The 20,644-nt window shown below is 43.2% G+C and overlaps 1 protein-coding gene across 1 annotated transcript; it reads right to left on the reverse strand.

The window, feature by feature from the left end:
- Positions 1 to 5,673: 5,673 nt before the first annotated feature.
- On the reverse strand, positions 5,674 to 20,376 carry CENPN (centromere protein N). Its single transcript, XM_075281918.1, has 11 exons — positions 20,305 to 20,376; positions 16,620 to 16,800; positions 15,965 to 16,010; positions 15,489 to 15,548; positions 12,244 to 12,320; positions 10,764 to 10,934; positions 10,381 to 10,482; positions 8,211 to 8,268; positions 7,280 to 7,392; positions 5,914 to 6,031; positions 5,674 to 5,811 (listed from the first exon to the last, which is right to left on the reverse strand). The coding sequence occupies exons 1-11, from the start codon at positions 20,346 to 20,348 to the stop codon at positions 5,699 to 5,701; spliced, it is 1,083 nt and encodes a 360-aa protein (XP_075138019.1). The 5' UTR covers positions 20,349 to 20,376; the 3' UTR covers positions 5,674 to 5,698.
- Between the last annotated feature and the right edge of the window lie 268 nt (positions 20,377 to 20,644).

Below are 20,644 nucleotides of genomic sequence, written 5' to 3' on the forward strand. Positions count from 1 at the left end.
AAAAAATGCCATCTCAGCCAGGATGGTATCCCTGACCTCGGAGGCACTGTGCTGTCTGTCCCCCAAGCTGATGAGCTTCAGCACCGCCTGCTGACGTCTCCCCACACCAGTGTTTTAGCGTTTGCCGCTAGTAGCTGTGGTGGAGGTTGCAGCGTCGTAGGGTTTCAGTCTACTCCTGCCATGAATTTTGGCCTGGGAGAGGAGATAGGCCACCCCAGTTTGCACCCGGGGAACAGACTCCACCACATTCACCCTGCCTGTCATTAAAGATAAGCACTGCAGCATCCCTGACCACAGGCGCTTGTCCAAGTTTCGGTGGTCAAGTGGACCTTGCAGCAAAGCGCGGAACTAAGGGCCCACCTGATGTTGAGTGACACGTGCTGGTGCAAGGCGGGGACGCCACACCGGGAGAAGTTGAGACGGCTAGGGACGGCATAGTGAGGTGCCACAGTTGCCATCAGGTCCGGGAAGGCGGGAGTTTCAACAAGCCGGAACGCCAACCTCTCCTGGGCCAGCAGTTTAGCGATGTTGGCGTTCTAGGCTTGCGTGGGTGGGTGGTTAGCGGTGTATTTCTGCCGGCGCTCCAATGTCTGAGAGATGGTGGGTTGTTGTAAAGAAGCGCCTGATGGTGCCTTTGATGGTGCAGGAGAAGGAGATAAGACAGAAACAGGGGAGGATGAGGGAGAAGTCAACAAAGTGGCGGAGGCAGATGAAGTGATGTCCTGGCTCGTCCTCTGGAGTGCATCGCCAGCACTGTGAGCAGAGGCAGTGGCATGAACGGCGGGCGACGTTTGTCCTGCCGTTGCTGCCTGCCACTGATTCCATTGCTTGGATTCCAAATGACGGTGCATTGAAGTGGTGGACAGGTTGCTCTTCTCAGGGCCCCTACTCGATTTCGAGAGGCAAATTGTGTAGACGACACTATATCTGTCCTCGGCGCATTCCTTGAAAAAACTCTACACCTTCAAGAAACGTGCCCTCGATGGGGGAGTTTTTCTGGGCTGGGTACAAAAGGGAACATCTTCGGACATTCCGGGTCTGGCCTGGCTTCGGCAAAGCAGCTGACCTCTGCCTCTGGACATGTCTCTGCCTCTAGCTACCCTTTTTGGTGCTGCACCTGCCTCAACATCCACACTACTTTCCCAGCTTGACATCTGCCTTGTCCAGGTGGGGTCGGTGTCCTCGTCGTCCACCACCTCCTCTTCCAACTCCTGTCTCGCCTCCTCCTCCTGCACAATGCGCATGTCAACTGGCTGCCCTGACAGCAACTGCGTCTCATCGTCGTCGATGAGGGTGGGTTGCTGGTCATCCGCCACCAAATCGACCGGAGATGGAATGGAGGAGACTCTAGTGTTTGAGCATCTGGACACAGATACTCGTCTGTTAGGTCCGTGGAATCGCGAAATGGAGGGGCAGGTTGCGGTACAGTCAAAGGAAGGGAGAACAGCTCTGGGGAGCAGGGACAGTTGGGGTTATTGTTCTGGGAAGATTGGGAATTTTGGGTGGAAGGAGGACAAGACTGTTGGGTAAGAGGAGGTAGAGGCTGACTGGCTGGTGGACAATGTGCTTTAAGCGTTATCCGACAGCCATTGCAAGACCTGTTCCTGGTTCTCGGGCCTACTAATCTTTGTACCATTCAGCCTAGTTAATGTGGAACTTTTGTGCAAAGTGCAGAACTTAGGGCCCGCCTGATGTTAAGGGACACACGCTGGTACAAGGCTCAACTCACCCTAAGTGCCAAAAACACTGCTGGTGCAAGGCTCTACTCATGCCAAGGGCCTCAATCTCTGCTGGTAGCTCATCTTAAGGTCATGTAACTTTGTTTGGAAGGGCTCATGTTAAGGGCTAGAAAAGTGAATTTTGGAAGGTCTTACCACATCACACACACACACTCAAAATGACAGTTAAGGGTGAGGGCTTTTGGAATTCCCATTGCCTATTCCATTTGTGGTTGTCATGGGGAACGTGATTTAAAGGGGTGGTTGTTACTGTTTGTTGAGCTTAAATTGGGGTTTGTGTCCATCCATTTGGGGAGTAAAGAAGGTTTCCAGGTATTTTCCCACTTTGATTGAGGTTTTTTTGAATGTGGAAAGTGTGTAGTTGTTAGGCAGTGATGTTGGGGTAATAGAGGGTCTTTGGTGTGTTAGATGCCCCCAGACATGCTTCCCCTGCTGTCCCAGTGTCATTCCAGAGGTGTTGGCATCATTTCCTGGGGTGTCATAGTGGACTTGGTGACCCTCCAGACACGGATTTGGGTTTCCCCCTTAACGAGTATCTGTTCCCCATAGACTATAATGGGGTTCGAAACCCGTTCGAACACACGAACATTGAGCGGCTGTTCGAATCGAATTTCGAACCTCGAACATTTTAGTGTTCGCTCATCTCTAGTTCAGCCACTTACCTAAGATGTGGTACTGTCTTCCTTAGATGTATTCAGTATGCCAGCACTTCTTGATCAGTAAGTATCCAACCTTCCACAACATCTTCAGCACTCACCACCATTGCTGTGCAGCAATACATAAGCCTCACATCTCTGCTCCACCATAAAGCTCATGGTAGTTGTTTCCCCACCACCAACCAGTAAGTGATGGCATATCCCAGTAATACGTCCTTACTTATTGTGAGTATAAAGGATAAAGTCATACTTCCAGGCTTCCAAGATACACACAACAACTTATTTGCCAGCCGCGTGAGACTTTTACATAAAGTCTACAGTTCATAAATAAAATCTTTAATTACAAGGTAATACCAAGTTAACATGCAGAAATACATTAAGACAAGGCACAACGTAGACAAATACACACACTTGGTACAATTCATGGGTGTATTGTAAAATGTAACAAGTATAAAAAGATTAAAATTATACACGACATAGTATTCCAAGCTTACAAAAAGAGCAGCACCATACAGGAACGTAGAACCCCAGCTGTACATAAATGTAAAATATATATATATATATATATATATATATATATATATATATATATATATATATATATATATATATATAGAAAGTTCAGCATAGATGTAAAGGGTACACTGCATTACGCTTGTGTGCATATGTCCTAGGCTATTATCCACACGTATCCATAGAGCAGACAGTGTGGAGAATTGTACATCCTGTAAAACAATCTTTTCGTGACCGCTATAACATGACTATAAGTAAAAGCCACAAAACTTTATTCCCAACTTTGCCATGAATTATGTTAGCAAGTGAATCTCTCCCAGGATACATATACAAGCCTTAAACCACTTGTGAGATTATATTTGCAACAAATGAAGTTTCATCTGGTCCATTAAATAGCTTAGCCAGTCTATAGAATACAACAGGATAAAACATTATGCTATTAAACCTGGCAAAGTGTTCCAGTGGAAAAATAAAATATAAAATCACTCCTGTGAAGCTGTCTGGCAGGGGTCTCCAGTTACTGTCAGGACAGCCCAGAGAACCAAAATTTGGAGACCACTCCTGTACAGAGCAAAATAAAAGGGTAAAAAAACAAGATGAAGTTCATTTGATACAGGGATGCAGCGTGTGCCTTAAGGGGATTCTACCATTAAAACTTTTTTTTTTTTTGTGGATAAGACGTCGGAATAGCCTTTAGAAAGGCTATTAGTCTCTTACCTTTAGACGTGGTCTCCGCTGCACCGTTCCTTAAAAATACCGATTTGTACCAGAATGCAAATGAGTTCTCTCACAGCGATGGGGGCGGGCCCAAGCGCTCTAACAATACTGTGCAAGCGGCCATTTTCCCGTGGCCTATATGCCTGCGCAGTCTGCTCAAGGCCCAACGCCTAGAAGTTACGAGCCTGCGCCGGAAGAAGGCATTGAAGATGACGCTGCGGACGAAGAAGGAGGCGGCATTGGAGACAATTCTCTGGCAGCGGTGGGGACGCCCTCATCTCTGTTTGAGCACTGGGACCCGCCTCCATCGCTGCGAGAGAAATCATTTGCATACCGGTAAAAAAAAACGGTATTTCTAAGGAACGGCGCAGCGGAGACCACATCTAAAATGTAAGAGACAAATAGCCTTTCTAAAGGCTATTCCGAAGTCTTATCCACAAAAAAAAAAAAAAAAAAAAAAAAAAGGTTTTAATGGTAGAAGCCATGAACACGATGCTCAAACAATTATGTGCGCATAAATTTTTATTTTTTTTTAAAAAAAAATGTATATTTAAAATTGGTCACCCCAACAAGCCTAAAACTGAAGTACCCAATTGGTGTAAACAGGCAGAGTCCCCAGTGTGACACTAAAATAGCATACTGCGGTGAACACTTTACATAAGATATACAATTCATTAGAAAGAAAAAGCGTCAAATACAAGTGTACAGGGTCATGTGACACTACGGCTGTCTGGTTCACAATAAATACCTTGTGTCCCCCTTTCTAAATGATTCCAACATGAGTCTTTCAATTCCTAGACCCTCTTCACTTCTATGGTCACCAGTTTCTTAGACTAAACTACGCACACTCCCCTGCTCACGGATGGACAAGTGGGAGTGTCTCAGACCACCAAAGCAAGCAGTGTGGGCATAGATTAGTTTAAGAGGGTCTTGGTCATTCTACAGAAAACAAAATGGGACTGGGAACAGGAGGAACCACACAAAAGCCCCCGGTATTTGAGCTGTGTACTACACATTTTCTGAGAGGTTCTTTTATTGTGGGTTTTTTTGAGGCTGGGAGCAGACATTGCAGAAAAGCGGTGTGTTGCTTTTGTTTTTTGTTTCTAGAGCAGGGGTAGGGAATGTACGGCTCTCCAGCTGTTGCAAAACTACAACTCCCAGCATGCATACTTGCTCTGCTGTTCTTGGTACTCAGTGGAAGTGAATGGAGCATGCTGGGGGTTGTAGTTTCACAACAGCTGGAGAGCCGAAGGTTCCCTACCCCTGTTCTAGAGGAATGGGAAATATAAAAGGAAACTCTTATATTCCTTCTGCCAAATCCATTCCTGGTTGTGGCCCAAAATCAGCAAAAGCTTTTTTGCAGCACAGTCTCAACCTTAGCTGAAAGGCATCATAGGGTCTTCCGTGGATTCATCATATGTCTCTTCCAGCATATACATATGTAAGGCTCTGTTCACACCTGCATTAATAGGATTATCATAATCATAAACTGCGTCTGTCAGGATTTGCTGGCATTGGTTTGAAAATGGATCTAACATAGCTCTTATGAATCTGTGAAAAATGGAACACATGAGGCTAGTGTGAACAGAATTAAAGACTACCTTGGCAGATATGAATCTATTAACCCTGGCAAATAAAATCTCTCAATAAAAAAGAATTAAAACAGGTTTCAGAAAAGTAATGCAGGATTCGCTGGAAAATATTTCATTTAATGCCAATTATATACATTAAAATGGCAGGAGGAGGGTAACCTTCAACAGCTATTGGTTTTCTATATACATAATTTCCTGTTCCAAGCCATCTCCAGTCTAATCACATTGCGCAGCCAGTTAATAAGCCCTTCCGGTTATCAGTTGTACCTCATGTCCCACAGGGAGGTTTCAACATGCCCTCCAATTCCTCATAGACAAGGGAAGAATCTGGGACCTGTCTCAAGGTGTGTGTCAGAGGTCAGAAGAGGACAGTCAGACTTCACAGGTCGTACAATTCATCTTGTCTGTAAGACGATCAGCAGGACAGAGCAGAAGCGAAACTGTACGGACTCCGGGGTTGTAGTAATGGACAGAGAAGTCTCTAGTTTGTAGCTTGACTGCTACTTGGTTGTTTCTTCTCAGTGATTTTAAATATATTTCTGCCTCTATGGGGTATACATGACAAAAGGCTTGAAATTGGAGCTTCTGCAAAACCTGTTAATAGAGACATCAAGATTTACAATGTATTTAGATTAATACATACATATTGTTGTGTGTATAGCTGTAAAAACAAATTAGACATTTTATCCCGGTTACCTGATGGGGCAAGGGTTCTGAGTGATTCCAGGAGATGAGGACTGGAGAATTTGACAAGACACCGGAAGGGTTCAATTTTATTGGCGATACCAGTTTCCCCATTGAATGAGGTTTCCAGCTGTTTGAGGATGAGAATAGTAGATAAAAATGTTACTTAACATATTGAAGCTGGTGCTGAGACTCACCTCCTCAACCGGTCATAGTTTTGGTTTACTCATTTCCAGCATGTGACCTCTAAAGCCAATCAGTGGGCTTGGCAGTCATGTGCCATACTCCTAGCATCACGACCCTGGTGCCAATCGTAAGGAAGGTAACCAGAGAGGTCACTGACTGACTTGCCGAGGTCATGTGCAGGATACTTGTAAACAAAGAAGAGCGGTAGGATATTCTGCACAGGATCGATAGGGGACTGAAGGCGGTGAATAGTAGGTCTCATCACTGAGGGTGACAAGAGGGAATACAGAGACTTAAACCGGGATTTTGTTGACTGCTGCCAGCAGAACCACCTCAGGATTAATTCTGGGAAGACCAAGGAGATGGTGGTGGACTTTAATAAACAGAGAAGTGCTCTGACCCCGATGGAGATCCAAGGGACATGTATTGAGATAGTCAGGACCTATAAGTATCTGGGTGTGGCCCTCAATAATAAACTAGACTGGGATGATCACCTGGAGGCGCTGCACAGAAAGGGCCACAGCAGACTCTACGTACTCAGGAGGCTGAGGGCCTTCGGAGTCCAGGGGACACTTCTTAGGGCCTTCTTCAACTCTGTGGTTGCCTCAGCCATCTTTTTCAGTATAGCCTGCTAGGAGAGCAGTATATCAACCAGGGACAGAAATAGACTTGACAGGCTGATCAGGAGGGCCAGCTCTGTCCTGGGGAGCCCCTGGACCCAGTACAGGTGGTGGGTGACAGAAGGATACTGTCTGTGGTGACCTCCATGCGAGATAATAAATCCCACCCCATGTATGAGACCTTGATGGCACTGTAAGTGACCGCCTGCTTCACCCCAAGTGTGAGAAGGAGCTATCACAAGTCCTTCCTTCCAACCGCGACCAGGCTGTATAATCTACATCAGACCAAGCGAAGATCACTCCGCACAGAAAACTATGATTATGACGTCTTCCTTCTTTCTCTTCCGTTCCTTAGCTGCTATGGACTCCTAATATATCTTCTCTTCTCAGCTTATGTGGGTCTACGTCTGTAATATATTACTGTGTATTATCCTGTATCTGTATTACTATGCTGCTGTAATATACTGAAGTTTCCCCACTGTGGGACTATTAAAGGATTATCTTAGTACGCCTTTATTTAATTTAATTTTTTTTTTATATAACATTTGCTGGATTCAATTGCAATGGCATACCTTGTATGAAGCAAATTCTAGTTTTGGAAGAGGGCCATCTCCAAATGTTTCAAGCATCACATGATGTATACGTTCTTTTTCCTTAATATTTTCATAAGTCAGCTTCGAATCTGCTGGGGGAAAAAAAAAAATTACAACAAAACAATCTATATAGAATTAAAATATCAATGTTGGTGCAGGTCAAATGTCTTGAGCTACACACACAATTTATGATACAGACCTTTTCTTAGCAGGTTCCACTGTAGAAGAAACTGAAAACTGCCTAATGTTTCAAAATTACTTAGCAAAAGTGCATGTACATGAGGAAAGTACTGTTTCTGGCCCTTACAAGTTACATATTGCAATTTTTTGCAGTTTCCCCCTCTGTAAGCTGTCTGTAGCTTGCATTCCTCTGAGATAGGTAAGTAGAGGAGATTCTGCTCTATAACTATCTCTCTCATTCAAACAACCCCAGGACCACGCAGGACACACAGAGCAGTACTAAAAACTACTGGTTTGAGTAAAATGCTTTGGTTGTGATAGAAAACTCCTATTTAACTCCAGCATCAAACTAAGCCAGTCTTCTCTCATCTCCTGCACTTCCTTCTTACTGTTTCCCCCTTCATCTCCCATAGGTTTCTATAAACATATGTAATCTATGTAATGTTCCATAAAATTCCATTCATGTTGAGTTTTGAGCAGAGATTTCCAGAGTGAACTATTCATGTATGCGGCACTACTTGAAAAGTAAGTCACCACACAGTGCTCACACCAAAATGTATGAAAGCCAAAGCTCTCAATTTTGGTTAACAGAGAGGGAGTCCCAACAGTGAAACAAAAGCGTATATTACTTCGTTTCATTTGGATTGTGGACTTGGTTGGATATCGTAGCAGCTAGCACAAGAGCAGATTGTTAAATTAGAAAAGAGTTAAATGCTAGATCAATTCTTACCAAATGTGGAGGCTTTGCTTTTTTCTGGAAGCGATCTTGACTGATACGACTGAAATGGCTGTATATAAAGGAAAGAAGAGAAAATCCTATGTATAAAACATACAAACAGTCTTATCAATGGGAAAAGAGTTGTAAAGCCACTAAATGCTGCAAAGGTATCAAGAACTCCCTATGTAAAAGTTAGAAATTTATTAAAAATGAGTAGAAGGAAAAGACTTTACAGATGTGGTAAATATTTTATTACCGTACATCCCGATGCATCTATAACTCTGCACCCATGAAAACGCAGTTTTTACAGTGTCCTGCTGCTTCAGTTTTGTCACACATATAGTGTGTCACTATCTCCATCAAGTCTCACATATCTCGCTAGAACAGCAACAGATACAATTGTATATAAATTGATGGGATTGGTGATTTATATCCAAAGAATTCCCCTGTGATGGCAACAAAACAAGACAGAGGCAGAAGTTTTGTCATAGGGGCACAAGGATAGAGAAGCTACAGACCTCACAATGAAATCAGCAGGTCGAGAACAAGAAAATACATATAAATTCAGAAGTGACTCTAAAATGTTACAGGAGGTGGGAAGGAATCCATATACTAAGGTTTACCTTATCAAACAGTTGTTCATGATACTGTGCTACAAGGTCAGGATTTCCTGAGGACTTTTCCCACCTGCTGAAGACGTTTAGAGCCAGGCCTGAAAAAAGGAAAAACCAAAACTGGTTTCAAAAACGCATCTATCAATAATCGTGCAAAAGATATGATGCTAATGTATACTTAATGAGGACACACACCGTTACAGCAATGCATGGACACGCTGCATAAAAGTTAAGGATACATTAGATGTAAGCAGTTCACCAGGCGTGGGTGTGCAGTGTAAATAACCTCATATTGTCTATATAACAGTAGTTCCTGAGATCTAGGTGTGGGGACTGAAATTTAAAGAGGATCTTGCACCATTCTCCACCAACATTAGTTTGTTGCATGCTTTAACAGGAACTGCTCCATTGATTTCGGCACAGTTGGAATTTTCTCTCTAGCCCTCACCATTCTTGAGCAATCAGTGCAATTCATTTTGATCTCTATTACTTGAGTGGCCTCAGGCAGGTGGAGACAATGGGTGTGATCTCAGATACTGGCCAGAGACAGGTAGTACCACTCCCCCTTCTACACCTGGGCCACAGACTGCCCACTTAACTGTTCCACATTACTGCAAACATAGCCGATAACCTAAACCACCCAGAGGAAACTGCTTCAAAGGGTGTGGTAGACGTATATATCTAAATTAAATTATGAACACAACTTCTATAATAGGAAATTACATTATTAGTAGTTTCTGAATATATTAATATAAAATTACATCCCTTTCCACAAGTTTCAGAATTTAGAAATAAACTTTGCTATAAATGTCTTTGGCCCCGTTCACACGGGACCGCATATTTTGGTCCTGATTTTGAAGCGGGAAGCCGCATCAGAATAGGACCAAAATGCGCCTGCCGCAGCTTCCGACAGTCGCGACTTCCCGCTCTGGAGTAGGCCCAAATGAATGGGCCTAGTCCGGAGGATGCTGCCACGAGACTAACACCGCGGCTGATTCAGCCGCTGAATCCGCCTGAAGAAAGGGCAGCTCGCTTCTTTTTCCGCTAGCGGCAACAAACCGCTAGCGGAAGAAAGAATGCTAGCGGTCTGCATAGACCTCTACTGTGAGGGGGTGGATTTTGAGGAGGATTCAGTGCCAAAATCCGCACCCTCTTGTCTCGTGTGAACTAGCCTTTCAGGTTATGTTTAAGACCAATGTATATTTTGTGAAGTGGACCATTTGCACGGTGTGGTGACAGGCAAGACAATTTCCAAGCAGGTTTCTTTCCTGACTGAAAAGGGAAGTTCCAGTATCTGTCAGCTCTGTTATAACTGCTGAGAATGTATGAATAGACTGAAGTGTACCCATTCCCTCATCAGTCAGGTGTGTTCACACACTGCCACCATCTTATCAGCGCAGAAAACAGTGTTAAGACTGTTGATATGAAGAACGGCAACACCCAGTTGTCAATTCATACGTTTCTTGGATGAATAGAACACAGTTTAAGAAAAGTTGATCTAACATTGCTATCTTATGGGAGCTGACAAATCATCAGACCCTTTTTAGAGTACTACTACATGTGCTGACCTGGCTAAATCGCTTAAATACTATGTCCTGCAGAGATTCCAAACATCGACTTTTCAGTTCTGCCTCCTGTATATGCTTGTATCCTGTAGCCAATAAAAGGCCCTGGGTGAAGAAAGATACATATTGGTTAGAGTAAGGATTACATTTTTTTCCAATGTGTGTACTGCCAGTGATTTTAAATATTTCTAGCGTGGAACATGGTCAACTTTTAAGCAAAAAACCCCCCAAAACATTAAACTTTATTGAGCATTGTACTTTGGCCCACTCAGGCGCTCCCGCTGTCACACCCATATTCGGCCTGATTGCAGTCAGGATGGATTTGCAGCAGTGGAAAGGACCTCTCCTTCATGTGAAATTCTTCCCGAGTGCCTATAAATATTCACCTGAAATAGCACAGGCCGGTGGGATTTTGAAATGCCTGTGATAAAGACATTAGGAGTCTGGATATGGTACACCACAATGGTAGGCTTGTACTGATTAGGCTTCATGCAATCCCTTCCCCAAGCAATTCGGATCCACAAGGCATCTTCAAATTCTCTGAAGTGAATGGTCACCTGAAACCAAGAACATGTTACTATTATTTAAGATGGGCATCTGGGTATAACACAGCAAATAATTTGGAAAAATAAAGGCTGCAGCAAAAGGTTTTAGCCATTTCCGGGTTGTCTGCTATCTTAATTCCTTCTTTCTCTCCAATTCCCTAATGCTGCCTACATTTCCCAATATGCCACTGGCTCTGCAAAGACAGAGGAGGCAGAGTTTCCATTCACTGCTACGCCGCTGAGTCCTATTTAAGCAAATGGCAGATCAATGGCAACTTCTGTGTTACTGTTAGCAGTAGTTGCGAGCTGTCCACCTCTTCTCTGAACCTCAGCTGTATCATGTGACATCACAGCATCTTATGTGTGGACAGGAATGAACAGAGAAGCTGACCTATGACAGCCTCAGTGCGAGATTCCTAGGCATACACATGGAAGCAGACTTCCTGTCCACACATAAGATGTTGCTTCAGTAGGAGAATAAGAGTTTTGGTCACGTAGCGGAGAACCAGAAGAGACTTGATAACTCAGGAATACAGCCACTGGTAAGAAAATTACCTTCACTACAATTTGTATCAAACACCTTTCTAATGGGTTAGAGCAGGGGTCCTCAAACTTTTCAATCAGGGGGCCAGTTCACTGTCCCTCAAACCACTGGAGGGCCAAAATATAGTTTTAAAAAAATTTAAGATTATATCCTCATCAGTACGCCCCCCCCCCACAAAGTATTAAATACTCCTCAGTGCGCTCCACCCCACTGTATTATATACTCCTCAGTCCCCCCCACACTGTATTATATACTCCTCAGTACCCCCCCCCCCCAACACTGTATTATGTGCTCCTCAGTACACACACACTCTGTATTATATACTCCTCAGTACAACACACACTTTATTATACTTACCCATGAAGAGCGCTGCCGCGCGTCCTTCTCCTTCAGACTGCAGGAGCGACAACGTCATCGCGCCTGCATTGAGGCAGAGGTCACTTTCTGCAGTCAGTGTAGGCCACGCAACCGCATTTGCACATACAACTGAAAGCAGTGATCTGCTCACTATCAGGAAATCGGATCCCCGTTAGAGAGCGATCCAGGTAACAGCGCGTGAGCCCCATGCGGCGGGCCGGATAAATGGCCTCGGCGGGCCGCATGTGGCCCACGGGCCATAGTTTGAGAACCCCTGGGTTAGAGAATAAAGAGTTCTATGGGAGCGTTACGTTACGGCTTGGTCATTTCCTGCAGCTGTATTTGCGCTCCCATCACCTGGCAGTAACTTCATTTATAGCACATCCTATTATAAAAGTTTACAAAGAAACAAATTCTTACATTTTTAAAAACTGAACAGACAGCCTTCTTGAAGAGCACTGTGAATTTCGAGACTTCAGCAAGACTCATCTCGGATTCTGCGAAGAGGTGAGAGATTGTAATTTAATGAAGTTACAATGTGCGCTCACGCATCAGGGAATAGTCATTGTACACGGCCACATTCCATCTAGTTTTTTTTCTTTTCTTCTTCTACAGGATTTCAGTCTGTAAATCGTATTTCACGAGAGGACACGGTTATCCTTTTTTGTCTATTTACATTGACTTCGGATCAGATATTGCATAAATGAGGCCTGTGGAACCAGTAGGCAAAACCATATACTCCAATTTCTCTATTTTTCCACAGCCTTGATAAATGGCTGCCAGCCCTGGCCAGACAATCAGTAGAGATCTTCTAATTCACCCCTCATTCCTTAATGAACTCACAGACATGAAGGTACATTTATGGGCACTGGAATCGATCAGTATGGGAACCACAATTTAGGTATCAAAGATATAATACATTATAAACCATTTGAACCATGCCAACATCCCCTGGAGAAGCCAACAAGCATTTGCCAGAAAAATAACCATTAATTTCGTGTTCTGGGGCACCCAAAAGGACTGTCGGGAAAGACAGTACAGTTTCAAAATTTTCAAATTTTCGAGGGGTTTTTCGTTTAAGACTCTTTCAGTCTAATAATGGTGTTCGTTTTAGTTTTCAATTTCCCAAGTAACTGTGGATCTAGTGAATGGAGTACCAAGAGTTTCATAGCACACATAGGAGGTTCACATTATGGTAGTCACATCTAGGGCAGGTTGCATCTGGTCGCACTCCTACCTGGTGAAGCAAGGTTACGGTTTTTATAAACTCTCTATATAAAGTACAACTGTGAAAGGTGCTGTCAACTTTACAACCTCCCGCCACTGTTCTCCATTCAGTGGCCCTAAGTCCTCTACCCATTTAGAATGGGATCTACTAGGGAACTTTGCTAAATGGGCCATCAACATCTGTTTGTTCTGTTTGTATAATTATGCCCTTTCAGTCACAAGAAGGTCAAAAGCAAAAATGTGGGTCTATTGACACATTGGAGGACCTTAGTTGTCTGATGTCTGTCCTTTATGTACGGACAAACCACTGGACCAATCAGCACCAATTTTGGCACATAGATAAATCAGGCACTACTGAATATTTCAACTCTCTAGGACATGTCATTTTCCAAGTATACACAAATCAGATGACAGGGTTGCAGGGTAGCAATCTCCTAATACATGGGAGTCTTAAAAGTGGTATTTATGCATTTTCCAGCCTGCACATCTGAATATACTGTATGTTGTAAGTGAAAAACTGAAAGGAAGCCTGGCTCACATAAGGGGATTTGCAGTGATCTTTCAAAGAGGTTTTGCTGTGCATTTTTTTAACTTGTGATCATATGAACTAGGTTTTCTTAAAGGGGCTCTATCAGCAAAATTATGCCATATGAGCCCCACATATGCCTGAATAGCCTTTAAAAAGGCTATTCAGGCACCACTAATCTTATTTTAAAAGCTCCCCCGTTTTTAAATACCATAAAAAAGATTATTAAAATCATACAGGAGATAAAGATTTGAATAGAAAAGGCTCCACTAATAGGAGTTAAATGGAAGGTTCTAAAACAGTCCTTTTTGTGACTTGTACAGTTATATATATCTATTTTAGCGCCTTTATTTAAAAAGATGGGCGTAAACAAGTTTTTCGAGTCACCGTCTCAGTTTGGAAGCGTCTTCGGTCATCCGACACTCCGGTCGAGAGTAATATGACAATTAAAACTGGGGGATATACCCTCAGATTGAAAGACCTACTCCGCGCTCTATAGTAATATAGTAATTTATTAAAGATAAAACGCGTTTTGGGGTTTTCTAGTACTTCACGTGTACCACCCCTTCATCAGATCTATTTAAAAAAAAAAAAAAAAGAGAACATATACAGGGAACAACAATTACACTCAAGAAGGGGGTATAGATAATATCGTATAGTAACACATAGATATATTCCACCTAATCCAATAGGCTCATAATGCAAGTGTATAGTTGAAAAACCGTTGTGACGATAATATAAGGGTCAATATAATATACACCATTATTCTTTATATGTATATTTCACACAGTACATCCTTATTTTCAGTCATAGCATTTGCACATTGTTCACTTAGTTATTATAAGTATCATACTTAAATCAGTGTTTATAAAACATAAGGCTTAAAAGGTGCTATAATACACCTGACCTTCTATCCAAGTAATATATGATTATATGCCCATACAAGTATATATCTTTCAATGACTATGCTTAGGTACTAAGACTGTATCTGTGAAAAATGTATCCATCCGTCATAACAACCCAGTTACGTGATTGGTTATGGACTTACCTCTATTCTTTTGTTTGTAATTGCTTGCTCGTGATGTGTAGTTTGTCCCACCGCCATATAAATGTAAAAAAAGCCCGCGAAAGTGCTTACGCACGTCACTCGCGGCTTTGATGTGGTATGCGCTTGTGCGCTCCACATCTACGGTCGGGGATTTCGCGAGCGGGGAAAAAAGCCATCGCGCATGCGTCAAAATCCCTGAGTGTCTAAACAATATCTTAGTCCGAGCATTCGCTACAGACTGTTAACCGGAGCTATTTATCTCAGCGTGGCTCAGAGTGCTTGCGGGTAAGCCGCCAGACACCTAAAGTATTTCATGCCTTCCACATATTTAGAAATAGCTCTACCAGCCTTATAAACCTTTGTTGGTGCAAACTTATGTATATATAGATTACTATTAGTTGCAACTATTTAAAGTGAAACAACATTCTGTTAAACGACCCTATTTTAGGAAAGATATTGCCCAGGAGCCACGCTGAGATAAATAGCTCCGGTTAAAAGTCTGTAGCGAATGCTCGGACTAAGATACCATGAATTAGGTCTCAAAACGCGTAGGCCATTTGTTTTTGTCTTCTCTGGATCCATGTTGCAAGATGAACATTTTTTGTCTTTTTTAACCAATATGAAGTAAAAGTTATATTTTATCTTATTCAACTGGTTTTTGGGCATGCTGGATTTTATATTGGTTCCATCATTGCAATTCACCTTTCAGTCGAAGGTTTCCGTGCAGCCCTTACCACAATAACATACCATTCCTAGTTGATTTCGCAAGGTTGAGAGTTGTTTTTTTCTGGACTTTCATAAACAATATACATTTGTACTCAAGAGGTAATAGAACACTAAAAGATGACTGTGATAATACATTACCTGATGGTATAGACATTTGATACACCTCCCAAATTTTCTTATTAGAGTAGGCATGGTAATCTGTTTAAGAAAAAACAAATGTAGTTAGTCAACAGCAATATATTAGGTACTAGCAGAAGGACCTTGCTTTGCATGGGTACGTGTAATTTTTTGTTTTTCTAGTGGCCCCATACGAATTGGCCAGTTTTGCACAGATGTATTCTGTGTGCATGTCCATAAGCGTCATGTGATCACGTATATCTCAGTTTGGAAATCAGTCAACAAGCAAAGCCCAGCCTCACCCATAACACTTGAGTCTGTACAGCACGGATCTTCAGACTGTCTTTTTTAACAGCTGGAGATCACTTCTGTAAAGACGCACTTTGTATGTGGCCAAAAAAGTTAAAATCCCTAAAATCCTGCAGTTTAGAAGAATAAACATCAAACCTATATTTGGGAAATTCTACTAATGCAATTAAATAAACTGCTTCACTTACACACAATATCCAGGTCAGCTGCATGATCCAGGGTAGCTTTTTTACGCTGGAGAGAAAATAAAATCCATTAAAAATACTGTAGTATTAGATAAGAGATTTTTCAAATTTATGTTGCACTTGAGCCCTAAAACTCAGAAAACTGCTCACCATGTTGTTCACAGGCTATTCACTCTGCAAATAAACATGTCATTGTGAAAACAGAATTGTCTAAGGCATTAAAAACATATGAACAGTGTTGCCCACAGCGGACAATCTGATCACAGCTTTCATATTCTAACACCAGCTAGAAGACCTTGGGCAAGATGCTTTTATGGGCACAATCCACTAATGACATCCAAACTGTAAACTGTTATTTAGCTTTGAATCATCATTGTAACAAATATAAAGCAGGTACTGGATGGATCGGAGGATGACTTTCAGATTGATGGCAACAGCATGGAGCCAACACCCCGTCCACATCTGTTGGCCCAATGGCTCTATGATGCTGTGGTTGATACTGGTTTCACCCACCACACTGTATGGTGATTGGATCACTTCAAGTGGGTGCGGTTTTGCCACTGTGTGTCGCCCTCATAAAGTAGTTCACATTATGATTCCTGACTAGTAAATACAAGCAAGCACATGACCTCATTTCCATTTACTGACTGCTGGTTACCTCACAGAGATTAACCACTTGCATTGCTAGACTGTCCTTCGACTGTCGTGTAGTCAATGATTGCAGCTCCTTTTCTTCTAACAACCCCCATGTCTTTAGCGTGGGATTGACTTCAGCAAAAGACATTCGTGCAATCATTCGTTTTATTAATTCAGCAACACATTCGTCCATAGTAAAATTCCTGGTGGGAAAATACAAATATGAAAATATCAACACCATGCAAAAAACTAGAATGGTACAAATCTCATGAGCAACTGCTACTATATAATAAATGTACATAACCAAAAATGCACAAATGTCAAAAGCACCCCCAGCTCCACCACAAAAACACACAACCAATTCCTCTCCTCTATAGCCTATTCATTCTTATATACAGCACGAACATGTTCCATAGTATTGCACAGAGATTGTCACCATGCATACCAGTCTCTAATGTGGCTTACAGTCTCATTATCCTATCTTAGTCCGGGGGTCACACATTGTGGAAACGCTACAGCAAAAAAACCACCCCATTTTACAGTATCTGCAAAGTGGATGGGATTCTGTCTAATGCCATCCACACATTGCAGAAAAATAAGCTGCAGCAGAAATGGTGCGATATCAAAAGTATTTGTGTGTTTGTAAATCTCAGCATGTCAATTTTATGTTTTCTGTATATAATAGAAGCAGAGTTCTCCTATAAGGAATCCTGTGAAAAATCACTGCAGAAAAAAAGTGTTTCCACCTTGTCCCACTACACGGGGCCTTAGCCTCACACACACAGAACAATTTTCATAGGGAGCCAGTTAAAGAGGTTGTCCAGTTCTTTACTGATGACCTATCTGCAGGAGGGGTCACAAAAAAAAATAAATAAAAAAAATAATCAGAAGCGTGTCAATGCCCCGGACCCTATCCCCTCAGATTAATCACCTGATGGGGATGTGGAGCTCATGTGAGCACCGTGACCCCTTCTCTGTTTATATCACACACTGTTTGTTTCATGGCAGCCAGTCAATGTAATTATATCCTCATTCCTCTCACTTCTAGGAGACAAGACTAAAATTACATTGTATGGCCCCTATAAAACAGACCGTGCGTGTGATGTAAACAGAGAAAGCACAAATGATGTAATGGCTGAAACCTGCCAATATAATAAAAATGTTCTCAGTGTAACAGCAGATGCAGGTCAATAGTGGAGATTTCTCCATAAAGGATAACTCTCCCACTATATAATGACACTAAAATGTGGCCTCATTATGGCCAGAAGCAAAGGATCTCCCAACATGTCCGGAGGCAATTCTGAATCAGCCTTACTTGAAACTCTGTTATAAGATTCAACCTGGAAAAAAAAAAAACGAATAAAACCACAACTAAGTGTGTTTGTGTGAGGGGGGGGGGGGAATCCCTGCACACACCGACATTATCCAGTCAGTGCCAAATATATAAGGAGAGACCTGAAAAATTGTCGCCCATTCTCTGAAGCACTTTTCTATATGATGAAACATTTCGACTGGCCTGTACACCTAAAATCTATCAATCTCATCTACAAGTGAGTGCCAATCTCTTGTCTATTCCCAGTGATGTGACTACATAAAGATTACTGCTGGGGGAAAATCCATGAAGGAGAACTGGACACTACAAAGTTTACTACTGCTTTACGGACATCTTGGCAAAATCACATCAACATTGAGCCCACACAATATTGCAGGATAGGGGAGATGGGGGGATTGGTGGGGGAGTGTGGTCGCAGTATCGCCCCACTCCTGCTGTTCCCAGCTTCCTGCCCTGGTGGTGTGAACCTCCCGGTATCCACCAAGCTATTGCTATGAATAACGGGTCTGTAAAGATGATGCACTGCTACCTGTGAGCCTTCCCCACAAAATTAAGAAAATGCCCCTGGGCCCGGTGGTACCTTTTTTGTTGCAGGCCGGCTCCCGTGCAGCGAAATCGCGGGAGCCAGCCTGTTTCTGTCATAGTAATGTACAGAATCTCCCATAGACTGCAAATGATTGCAGGTTCAAGCCCCATAGGGGGCTAATAAAATAGTAAAAAAAAAAAGTTTTTTTTTTTTTTTTTAACAAACAAAACAAAAACAAATAAATAAAAGTTCTAAATCACCCCCTTTCCCTATAATATATATATATATATAATGTCAGGTCTACAAATTTATAAAAATATTTTTCTGGTAAAGTGAATATCGTAGAAGGGAAAAAAACCCGCCAAACTGACGTTTTTTTCCTGTTTGGCCCGCCCAATTTTTTTTGCCCCTATTTTCCACTTAGGTGCGTTTTATGGTCTGGTGCATCTTACAGTCTGAACGGTATATATGGAGTTTCTCCAAAAATAAGACAGTATCATTCCCCCCCCCCCCCCCGCAAAAAGGTCTAGAGCTTATTTTCGTGGTAGGTCTTATTTTTCATGCACCGAAGCGAATCTTCTCTGATTGAACCCAGACAAATCTTATAAAATGGTTAGTTCACAATTGATGGTGCAGGGTTAGTAGGTCTTAAAGTTACAGGCCCCCCTCTCTCTCTCACGCACTTTGTGCGGCAGCGACACCATGCCCTCTCTATCTCCTCTCAGCTAAGGGAGAAGGTGCTGTAGGGGAATGGCTGCATCTATGGGAACGAGCAGGAATGGCACCTGACGTCTGGTTATGTAGGTAGCCAAACCCACAGCATGGTAGCGGCGGCGGAGGTGGCACTTGGAAGGCAGACTCTGGAGGCAATAGATGGGATTCTGAAGCAGGTAAGCAGATTTTGCCCTGCCACGACAGGAGGTAGCAGGGCAGTAGTCCAGGCCGGTTGGGAGCTACATTATGTCTATTCTATGTCTCAGTGTCATTACGTGACAGAGCTTATGATTGGAACTACAACTTATATTTATATTTCTACCCTACTCCAAAAACCTTGCAAAACTAAGCTAGGGCTTATAGCTGGGGTAGGGTGTATTTTTGGAGAAACAGGGTGTGTGTGTGTGTGTAGCCCTAAACACCCCAGTGCGGTCCAGTCCTGATACTCCAATGTTTTCTTGTGGCATAAGACCCAACCACACTGATGCCTCGTGCCCTTTGCTGAGGCCGCCGATTGTCCTCAGTGGTGAAGTGCGGCAGGGACTACTGCTGGAAGAAAGCAGCGGAGCAGCAGGATTAGACCTCTCTGGGAAACACCGGAGCAGGTGAGGGGTTTTTGTTTTTTATCCCAGACAACCCCTTTAAATGAATGAATTTGCATTGTAACCCCGTGTGTGCCAGAACTTCAAGTCAAACATAGCTTAACTCTTTGCCACACTAGGAATCGCAGAGCGAGCAGGCGATCTTTTGGTAAAAGAGAGTCACAGGCCGAGTCGCCAGGTGGCCCTAGCCTTAGATCTGAGACTTCACCAGTGAAATCTCTCCATATGTATCTAGGACATCCCAGAAGGTTTTGGACTGGAGACTGCCTGGCCATGTCTGAGGCTTTGCTTGCCACAGGTTGCCCTAGTCAGACATTGCTCTGCAGAGCCCATGCACACGCTGCGGGCAGTACATGATGCCCAATATACTTAGTAGCCACAGGACGCCATTACCAGCATCACTCCTTGTCACTCAGGTTATCGGTATCATAAAAAGGCGGGAAATATTCCTGTCACTGCCCGCACCTCACCCATTACACTACGACTAAGCCCACGGGGCTGCAGCTTCCCCCGATTCCCTTATTACAATCACCTTTCCCGCGTCTGCTTCCTGGCACTCCCGGGCGTCGGAGCCATGGCGCTAACAACCCGAGTCTTCAAACCAACCAATCATCCTCCTGCCGACGTCATCTCTAGGCGACTCCATGACAACAACACGGCGTCTAGTTTCCAGGCCTCCTCGTGACTAAGGATTGCCCCGCCCCTTAGACCTTTCATTGGATAACTTCTTTGCCCGGCCCCTCGTCGTCTTGTCTTCCGCCATTAGTTACTCAGGTTGTCCCGCCTCTTAGCTATAGCTCTGCTTCTCATTGGCTGGCTATGTTATGATGGACAGGTCTGGCGGCCGGTTGGAGAGCTGCTCTTAGGTGTTA

The sequence above is a fragment of the Leptodactylus fuscus genome, chromosome 7, assembly GCF_031893055.1.
Source record: "Leptodactylus fuscus isolate aLepFus1 chromosome 7, aLepFus1.hap2, whole genome shotgun sequence".
NCBI classification, from domain to species: domain Eukaryota; kingdom Metazoa; phylum Chordata; class Amphibia; order Anura; family Leptodactylidae; genus Leptodactylus; species Leptodactylus fuscus.